Raw genomic sequence first — 10945 nt, 5'->3', positions numbered from 1 at the left:
ATCCGAATTCATTATAAATTTTAATTCTGAAAGCATGTTATTTAAAAGGAGTTTAATTGCTAAACATATTAAATCAAAACGAACAACATAACAAGCAATTATAGTTCCGATAATGTTGAAAATAATTATAAGAAGAAGAAGAAGAAGAAGAAGAGGAAAAAAAAAACCATTCGAGGTCTCGATCTCACAACACGTAGGACACTAAGAAATCATTAATCTGTAGCTTACCCTATTCCGCTATACCGCTCAGTATAATTGCTCCAAAGGCACAAACTATATTTAATCAAATCTCACTGAGTACATCTCACGTAAATTACCGGAATATTGTGTGAGGGAAGTGGCGGAGTGAGACTGCAAATGTTACTCTCTAATGTTGATCTTAAACCTTTGTCTTAAACTATTTAAATGCAGAAAAGAATTATGTAATATTTCACATTTCAAAATGATAAGATTTGGAATTTATTACAACTACATTATATTATATTTTATCAAATGTGATGAACGTCTAGTTTTTAAAAATAGTTAAGCTTTCCATGTTTTGATTAACATTTGTTCAATAAATCATATTAATATTGTTGTTATAAAAATAGGACATTTGAAGAAAAAACTCACGTCTAAAAAGAGTTTTTAACAAGATTATATAAAAAATGAATTGAAAAATATTAGATAAGTTTTATATGAATATCCAGTAATTACTAATTTCTCCGTAAGTGACCGGCTACTTTTCCCGCAAGTCATCCCGATTCAAATGACTTGTAAATGCAATTTGTGAGATCAATCGAAATGAAAGGTTCGGTGATCAAACCAGTGATTTCTGGATTACAAATCCTGTGGAGACTAAATATTTAAATGCAAACTCCGTATAGCTGCTACTGACAAGCATCACTGTAGAAAATTAATATCTAATTAATGTGTGCATAAAGTAAAAAGCCGGTCGCAGGCTTCACATGGCATAAATGTACGAATTCTTATACCTACACGATCATGGATAAACGTTATTTTGTTATTTGTTCCTTTTTTACTTTAAGAATGTTCAATCTTTGTTTTTCCATTTCTCAAAATGGTATAGGATTCCATGATATCAAATATGACAATCTGGAATTAAGCAACGATTCCTTGATCAAGGAATATCACGGCGTCACTGCAACCATCGACTGTGCACTGTTTTGTGCAGGAACACTATCATGTATGTCGTTTACGATGAATGAAATGAAACAAAAATGTCGTCTGCATCGGACTGCTGCAATAAGTTTGAGCGAAGGATTAGGGTCTGAAGGATGGAGGTACTTTGTTTATGGTAGACAATGTCCTGTAAGTAATGGTTTCATTCACGATAAAGAAACTAATCTTTGCATTAAGATTTCTGAGCAACAACTCGAAGCTGATGAAGGAGAACAGTTCTGTACAAATAATTCCGCAAAACTTGTTACTCTTGAAACGCCTAACAAGCAAGCTCGTGTAAGTAATCTTCTTGCAAAGATGCAATTTTCGTACAACAAGGACAGTTATCGAATCGGATTGCACTATATTGCACCACAATGGGTCTGGAACAATGGCGAAGTTTTGAGCTATAATAATTGGGGACAAAATGAACCAAACTGCAAGTGTGCATGTGGTGGTGTAATAGTATATGCTCTTGGTTGGTACGATAATGGTGATAACTGCAAGAAGGAAACCGCATATTCAGTATGCGAGATCGAGATAAAGATAATGTGATGGCTCCGTGCAAGTCCAAATATATCAATAATATAACATTTCTGAAATACCAGTGTTATATACGATTTTGTTTATTATCTTTCACAAATATTACTTACGACCAAAAGATTAATTTTCTAGCATTCTAGCTTGTTTCAACTTCATATCTAGTGTGACCGAGGCAAAACTTTGAACACTGTTCACGAAACATAATACAATGTAACTATGAATGGAGCAAACTGGTGTATACTCCTCCAGAATTTCATTATTTGAATTTACAGTAATGGTATGTTACAAACACGAAGCAGTAGATAAAAAAGCAACACCATCCACGGAGTTATAAATGATTATGTTTACATTTTCTTTTCAATTGAATGGTATTAATTAATACATTGTGCTTACATTTTTTTCAATTATAAAACAAGAAATATTTAAATTGATATTTCAAACTTAAATAACCATTACGGAAATTTTTAACTTTCAATGATAATACAGTTTTATCTGAATTTATATAAAATGTATTAACTCTTTTTTTTATCTAATTTAATTAAGGTATGACCATCCTGATGCATTACCCCCACTTTTCAGAGTTTTCAGGCTAGAATTACTATCATCTATATTGAAACTTAGGGCCATGTGGGCGCAAACCACAAGAAGTGTCAAGTTTTTTTTTTTAAACACTACTATGTAACTCTCATCTCATCTTCATTTGAAAAAATAAAGGTGTATAATTTATATTATAATATATAATTAATATATGTATTTAAAGGGTAAATATTTCTAAATGTAATTACAAATATGGTACCTGATAAATTCAAAGAACAAGTATCTTATATTTTACAAGATCAACCGATGTACATTGTACTTAAAAAGTTAGGGAAACTTTATAAATCCTCTCTTTTTGGTAACTTTTAGGGTTTTTTTTTAATAAGCTTTTTTAGTAGGAAAATGGCCAAACAAGTTTTAAAAAGGAATTATTTAAATCTGAGCAACATGTGAATTAGGTATTACTGTATCATTTCATTTGGAATTGGATATTTGCTCTATTTAATTGGGTATTCTAAAACCAGTTACCCTACGAGTTTTAGATCGATTGGGTAGATACGAATTTCTTGGTTTTAATACCAATAAAGCTTAAACTATTTTAAGAGAAGTTATAAAGGCCAAAACTTTATTCACGTGTTAATTTACTAGAACTTTTCACAATTGTTTTTATTTTTATATAAAAATACACATATCAGATCTATGTCAGGATTCAAATAAAACAAGTTGCTAATTATTTCATCTGTTTTAATCGATACATATTATATTTTGAACTCAGTACTTAACTTTTGCATGTCCATTTGAAATAAAATTATCAAAAGTGCAATTATGTTCTTAAGTGTTTATTTCCTTCAAATGTCTGGTCAAGGAAAAAAATCAACACAATTTCTGCTTAACATATCAGATTATCATGATTAAGCGAGCGCCCGAATGTGACAGTTTTTTGTGTGTCTTTTTTTGTCTACATTCCGGAATATCGCACATAAAGCTAATCGCCCAGAACATTTCTTACAACTTTGTTTTCGCACGGATTTTTTTAATTACTTAGAACTGTTTTGTTTCAAATATTCGCTCCCTTTTGAAGACGCCATTTTGCTTTCAAAAGGTCTATTGATACAGACGAACCTACCTTTTTCGCAAAATCAACGGTCTCTGCAGGTCTGTCGATCAGAGTAGATTATTATAAAAATTGACATTTTCGTGCTTTATTGATTTGACTTTGTCGGTCTTTGGAGACCGGGGACGTCCCCGTTGAAGACCTTAGACCGTCGATTGGTAAGCCCTGAATTGCATTTGGGTATATTCGGATAGCAATTGTTGAAAACCACGAGTAGACGACTGGAAAATGTTGCGGTGACGAAAATGACAATAAGCGTTTGAGACAATTGCGTATTTTAGGTTTTTGAAATGGATTTTGATACGCATTTAAAAATTCAGTTGCGTATTTTGTAAAATTTATTGCGTAATTTGTTTCTCTTACTGACGACTTACACATTTTTTTATAAATTTGAGAAGAAAACAATCATTTTCCTTGTGTGAATATTGTTATGTGACTACTATCATTTGTTTCTTAACAATAATTAATAAGAGATTATTTGAAGGTTCCTAATCTCTGAAAAGGGGTCCTTCTAATAGATAACTCCGGAATCAAGAATATTTAGGTTTTTTCCCTGCAAATAACGTAGGTACAAACACACTTTTTACAGTAAGTTAGTAACAACTTTGAAAATAAGCTTAACAGGTTGACTAATCTATTGTGACGGGTAGTGCACTGTTAAGCTATAACGGTAAACGTTTGCCGACTTCCGGATAACGTCTACATCCAAGCTTAGGTTTCACTGAAAATGATGTAGGTTCAAAAACAATCTGATAATTGGAATACTTGTAGCCACTAAATCTGTTAACTGGACATGCGCGTGACATATTTCTGCACCATCATTTGACTAGTTCTTTTTGTATTACTTTTTTTGTAGAAGCCATCCCTTTTGTACACCGAAAATACACGATGGGTTAATGATTTATCGCTCACATGACGTGAGAACGGTGAGCTTTTGCTTGTTTCCATTATTCAGTGTTTATGCTAAATAGATGCTTTGTTGAAAATTTTTTAATCATCTGACATTGTATATTAAATAATTTAAACAATGCCTAGCGATTATGAACTGTTAAGTGGCGAGGACTCGGTTATCGAGATCAACGGAACTTTTCCACATTTCGCCTCTCATCGGAATATTCCATACAGAATCTGCGGTGACCATACAACAATGAACTCCCTTCCCGTCTGAAATTACACGCTATTACTCTATCTTTTGCGTTTATATGGACTAAATATATAAATTGCCTAGGAAAAAAGATAAATATCAGTAGAAAAAGATTATGCAATATAATAATATACGCGCCAAAATAGCGGTGATAGCCGGGAAAATACAATATGTGCCGAATAAGCGACACCTGCCTGTTGTTAATATAAAAGTCGCATTAGGCTTACCGCCAACTGCTTAGTGCTTTTCGTAACATTTTACTATTATAACGCTATCGTTGTCATTCTCGTAAACGTTGTCGATGCGCAGTGATTGTTATTGCATTTTATTTGTGATCATATTGAAGAATATGAATGCTAAGACACGTCGAATTCGCCAAGTATTGATCAAAATCAATTATGTATGGTGAAATAGTGTCGACAATGTAAGTTAAATTAAAGGTATTGACAGGAACATACCATTTAACATTTCGCTATATCAATAACAAGTAAAGAATGTTCTACATAGTACGCTGTCCTTAAAGAAAAATCCAATTTAACATACAACATATTAAAATTTGTCAGTTATATGGTTCGGAAGAGGACACATGAATTTATAATTACATGCAAGTGAATTCAGTAATCATTTTGCATGATGTTTTTCAGCAAAAAGTAAGCTCTCTTTATCATAGAGAAGTATAGAAGCAAGCATAATGTTAGTTCCAATACCATCAAGTCAGATGGAATAGATGCACTAATTCTGTTCCAAAGCCCTCTATTCTATAGAGTTTGCAATCGACAAGACATGTCTGTGACAGAGATGCTGATCAAATTGCTTTATGGGTTGTAAAAGATTCTCTAGTGTATGAAGGGAAAATGGGTGCTGTTGCTTTATAAAATTTCCTCTAGATGGGTGAAAATGGTCCATAGTTATCAGTGGAGTAGATGTAGATGGCGACTGAGAAATAACAGACATATATTTTTCCTCGTGAGTTTTTCACTTATTTAACGATTAATTCCTTGCTGATCTCTAAGTGCATTATTATAAAGAGGGACAGCTAAACCCCCTTCCGCAGCGAACATCAATGAGTACTTCTTGATCTTTAACAAACCATGCCCTAAATGTTGTGCTAAGCACATATTCTTATGGTAGTAATTATTTGTGCCAAGTTATTTAAAATCTTCCATTAACTCAAAAAAATATTTAGAACATTTAACATTGACCTTGGGGTAGCAACCTGAATGTGACTTGGGGGTAGCTAACTTGATGTTGTTCTTTGCAGATTGTGTCATGGTGGGGATCATTTGTACCGAGTAATTAAAAAACCTTTCAATTGTCAAAAAGTTATACATAAGTTATAGATGTTTTTATATTGTACCTTTGAGTGTGACCTTAACCTTGAGGGTAGTGTCTTGATTGTTTGACTCTGCACATGGTGTCCTAATGGTTATCATTCTGTTAAGTTATTCTAAAAGCATTGCAGCGGTTTCAATGTTATAGAGCGGACACGAAATGGAGAATTTTTAACAACACGTTACGTGTAACATGGTAGCAACCTAATTATTGTGATCTGCACATCGTCTCATAATGGTGATCACTTGTGCCAAGTTATTTCAAATTATTTTCTGCGGCACGAAATGTAGATCTTTAACACTTGACCTTGAAGAATGAATTTGACCTTGGGGTTAGCAACCCAATTTTTGCGCTCTGCACATCGTCTCGTAATGGTGATCACTTGCGTCAAGTTATTTCCAATTTTTATTCAGAGGTTTAAAAGTTATGGAACGGACACGAAAGTGTTTCAGAAGGACAGACGGACTGACAGACCGAGGCCCTTCCTATAATCGCTTCCCCGCTTTGCGGAAGGAGATAAAAAAGCGCGTGAATGTGGCACATAATAACATAGAAACGAATGATTCTTTTTTTCCATCTTTAAAAAAAGGACAGACATGAGTTTTGCTACGTTAAAATAAATGTTTTAAAATATGTTTGTTATCTGATAGTGTTGAATGTTACTTTGACAGATTATAACTATTGTACTAATTTCAAAAAAGTATCAGAAGAAAAAATGGTGGTTCATGTAATTGACAAGTTATTACGTTTTGGAAACACTTACGGGACATTAACAATAAAAAATATTTGAGTATTTGAAATAAAAGCATACTGGTGCCTTTACCGAAACAATTTATAAGCATTTACTATGAATATTAACGTTGTTTAAAATATCTTGATATTTTAAAGACAGAAATAAAAATTTTCCTCCACGAAGGTGCTCTATCGAAAAATATTACAGTGCAGTATGATATAAATGAAAAAAGTATTCAATGCCTATACAAGTGTGTTGTCTACACCAGTCTTAAAAAGGCCGCACGAAAATTATGATTTAAAGGAATATCGCCAGGTTATGATACTTATGTACTCTTGAAGTTCAAGTTTCATGTGATGACAAACAACTAAAAACCTGAAAAAGTGGACGAATCTACTCAAGGAGGAAGTAGTGCGCTAAAACTCCTTTCTGATGTGGCATGTGGCCGTAACCATTTAAAAACATCTGAAAGTCATATACCTCCTCTGATGAAAATAACATTGAAATTACGAAAAGTATCAACAGCAATAGTGAACCGCAAAAAGCATGTTAGATGTATTACCTGACCAATTTACCTCACCTGCGTGTATTAGAAAGCTCGAAAATAAATCTCATAATAAAATAAGAAAGTTTGAAGAGAAAGAGAAAAGCAAAGCAAACATATTTGAAAGCTAAACTATCAGAGGAAAAAAGTTTGAAGGTAAAAGCTTGAACTGAAAGGAAGTCATCTATAAGCATTGCAGTAAAAGTAAATTCTTCAGCGAATGTATCTTAGGGAAAAATGACTGCTATATCTGTCAAAGCGAGCCAACAATTGAATGTGATAAATGTAAAGAATGGTTACAAAAAAAGTTTTAAATATGAGACAGAAGAAAATTTTGTTTGCCATAATTGTAAAAAAAGACATTTGAAAACAAATAGTTGTTCAAGTTGCAAACTTGGATTTGAAAATTGCTTATTTTATTTTATAATTAACAAACAGGAAAATAGATGCATAAAGATTATTTCACAATGTTTAAACATTTGTGTTACGAATAAATGCAATGAATTGGCTTTGTCAATCATATGAATTGGAACCATTGGGAAATAAATTCGTTCAATATCCAAAATTACATTTCATCTGCTGGCTGAGAGGTTGTCTTTACGGGTTGGCGCATCAGAACTTCAGCCCCCGTTTCACCATGCGTGCTTGTGAGATATTTGAATGTGTGTTGGTACGCCCTTAAACCAAACAAGCAGAGGAAATAAAGCAAAATACAACATTTAAGCCGCAAATGCCAATTAACAATCTAAATACGATATGTGCCGTGAAATTAAGTTCGTTTCATGCAATTGCGTCAATTCTTTAATGATTAAATATTTATATGAAGTCTATAACTATGGAGTCATATTTTTAATAATAGAAAGATAGCGAAACATCATATTTGATCCCTTGACGACAATTCTAGGTGCATTTGTTAAGTGAGCAATAACTGAATATTACATGTCTGTTTTATATGTTACATCTCTTAATGTAGTGTATAATAGACTAATGTTTGCTCTTTAAATGTTAGAGAGATTAACATAAGCAATAAGCAGTAAATAAAACTGTTTGTACAAGTAGCTCAATTATGTTGACAGTAGGTAGAAAAGTTTAATATATTCATACAATAATGTTGCTAATTTATTTGTTAATTTAAGTAAATATTATTCCTGTCCTATTCGCCTGTATTCCGGTGGGTTTCCGCTTGGTTATTTTTTCCAGTTTTTCAGTGGTTTTCTGCTCTTTGACTATTTTTTCTAGGGGTTTTCTGCTCTTTGACTATGTTTCTAGGGGTTTTCTGCTCTTTGACTATGTTTTCTAGGGGTTTTCTGCTCTTTGACTATGTTTTCTAGGGGTTTTCTGCTCTTTGACTATTTTTTCTAGGGGTTTTCTGCCGATGTTATTTTACAGTGGGTTTCTGCTCGTTGGTGATTTTTCCAGTTCTCTTCTGTGGTTTGTTTTTCCATTTTTTTCTTTTCGGTGGTTTTTAGTGTTTATCTGCTCATTTGTTTGTTTTCCATTTATTTTGATTTGATCAGTGGTTAGTTTTCAATGTTTTCCTGAGGTTATCTCTAACCAGGCTAAATATCTTGAAATATCATTTTATCTTTAATAATAACATCCATAATTCTCTAGTGGAATACAATTTTGAGTGCTTTTACCATTATTTTTCTTAAAATAATAATCAATATCGATGACTTCTAATCCAGTTACCTCTCTGGCGTGGGTTCGATCCCCAGTAGATGCTTTGGAAGTTTAGCGCCGAGGAAGGTAGTTTAGTACTGGTGTAACTCTCAAGGAACGATGGTTAGGAAACTACCCGCCTATATGACTGAAATACTGTTGGAAAAAGGCGTAAAATGAAACAAACAAACAAACAAACATAATAATTTTATAAATCAATATTATTCTCAACATGCCGATATTATGTTTTATAAAATCAAAATAGTGACATAAAAACATGCGTCTGGGGCGTGACTTTTATACAATACATACATCATGTTATATGTCCGTGAAAAAAACATTTATAACAATTCGATTCAATGCTGTAAGAATGAATAATAATACTTTGCAAATTGAAAAATATTTTGATCTTTCATTCAGACATAAACAGACATAAACAATTCTTGATATAATACTGGCATTTCACTGAAACTTGATATAATTTTATGCGCTATTCAATGGCATGGTAGAATAATTTATTCACATATTGTGTCATTGAAAATGTCACCAATCATTGATATCAATATTGTTTATGTTGTCATTAGATAACCGTACAAAATAATTATAAACATCGTTACTCTACAAGTAATAATTTATTCATAACTTTGTAGACGTGTAGATTTCATACCAACAAATAACAAGGCAAATTGAATAGAAAACTTAAACAATGTGAAAACATTATCTTTTATTAATAACGTGAAAACATAATTTATTTTAAATAAAGAATTAATTGTTTTGCACATGAATAAAACGTTAAAATGTGATGAATATAAAAGAGACACCACATTATTGCGCAGATTAAACTGCCAGCACGAGATCATCATCATGGTTAGTAATAAATGTTAATGGTTCGGCCGTGGGTTGGCACGGTATATACAATATGTGAATTGACAATACAACTTTACAGAACAAAGGAATACAATTTGTTTACCTTAATTAATACTCGATGTATGTTATATCTTAGTGGTTTTTTTACCACAAGTCACATTGATTAAGATAATCTCAATGTATTGTAGCAAAATTCATTGTCATTTGATAATTTAAACCGAAATGCAAATACAAGTACATGTACCCGTATTCAAATTCAAAACTTAAAAACCCATTATGCCTCAAAAAAGTTTGTTTTTAAAAAAAAACTGTTTATTTTTGGTATCTTGTTACAGTTTCCAAACAATAACTCATTTGTTATATGCATCTTTTGCTTCTTTAAAACTGTTTCCATATGATATGATTATCGTGAATTAGAATTGTGTATGGAAGTCAAAATACTACTTTGTTTACATCTTGCTACCTTTACGATACATAATTTCATGTTCAGCGCTATGTTTTCAGTTGTCATCTAACATGCTCTTAATCCTTTCTTTAAACATTATAAAACACATTTCTTAAGAATAGAAAATATGCAATTATGAGGTTTAATCTGCCTTTAAAGTAAATAAATACAAAGTAGTTTATTCTAATCATATTGCAACTGCATGCATCTTTGTTTATATTCTTTAGATGCCAATAAGCATTTATTCAACTCTTCATTCTTATACAAATTGTCCATATTACCAAACAAATTTGCAATATGATATGAAATTGTTTTTTTTTAATGTAACAATTTATTTTGAAATGATTCATTTTTATAACTGACTAATTATGTAATTTGATCATAAATTGGCTTCTTTTCGCAAAGTTTCCATTTCATAAAAGAGATGAATAATGCACGTATGAATTATTATTGTACACTATTTGAGCCGCGTCATGACAAAACCAACATAATGGGTTTGCGGCCAACATGGATCCAGACCAGCCTGCGCATCCGCGCAGTCTGATCAGGGCTTACAGACCCTATAACAAGTAAAGAATGCGGATGCGCAGGCTGGTCTGGATCCATGCTGGTCGCAAACGCATTATGTTGGTTTTGTCATGACGCGGCTAACTTTGGTTTACAGTAGAAATGGGTAGTACTCACTCTCTCTTTTATTTATCAGCATAATCACTTTTAAAAATGTTGAGTAAATGATAGAAATACAACAACTGTTAACATACTTATAACGATATCACTTATAACGAAACATATGATTAAGAACAAACTCAGATGTACTTTAATTGCAGTTTTGTATGCGAATAGTAAGTGAGTAGTCATGAAAA

General features: G+C 32.2%; 1 protein-coding gene across 1 annotated transcript; it reads left to right on the top strand.

Moving 5' to 3' along the window:
* Positions 1 to 1200: 1200 nt before the first annotated feature.
* LOC132720795 (uncharacterized) lies at positions 1201 to 1716 on the top strand. Its single transcript, XM_060705014.1, has one exon. It carries the CDS (start codon positions 1201 to 1203, stop codon positions 1714 to 1716), a length of 516 nt encoding a protein of 171 aa, XP_060560997.1.
* Positions 1717 to 10945: the final 9229 nt, after the last annotated feature.

This window comes from Ruditapes philippinarum, unplaced genomic scaffold (assembly GCF_026571515.1).
Source record: "Ruditapes philippinarum isolate M1 unplaced genomic scaffold, ASM2657151v2 ctg1228_1_1_1_1, whole genome shotgun sequence".
In the NCBI taxonomy this organism is placed as follows: domain Eukaryota; kingdom Metazoa; phylum Mollusca; class Bivalvia; order Venerida; family Veneridae; genus Ruditapes; species Ruditapes philippinarum.
The sequence above is the reverse complement of the archived record's forward strand: the minus strand, read 5'-3'. Positions and strand labels throughout refer to the sequence as shown.

Bases quoted from the DNA above. Each gene is read 5' to 3' on its own strand.
- LOC132720795 (XM_060705014.1), top strand. From the start codon at position 1,201: ATGAATGAAATGAAACAAAAATGTCGTCTGCATCGGACTGCTGCAATA.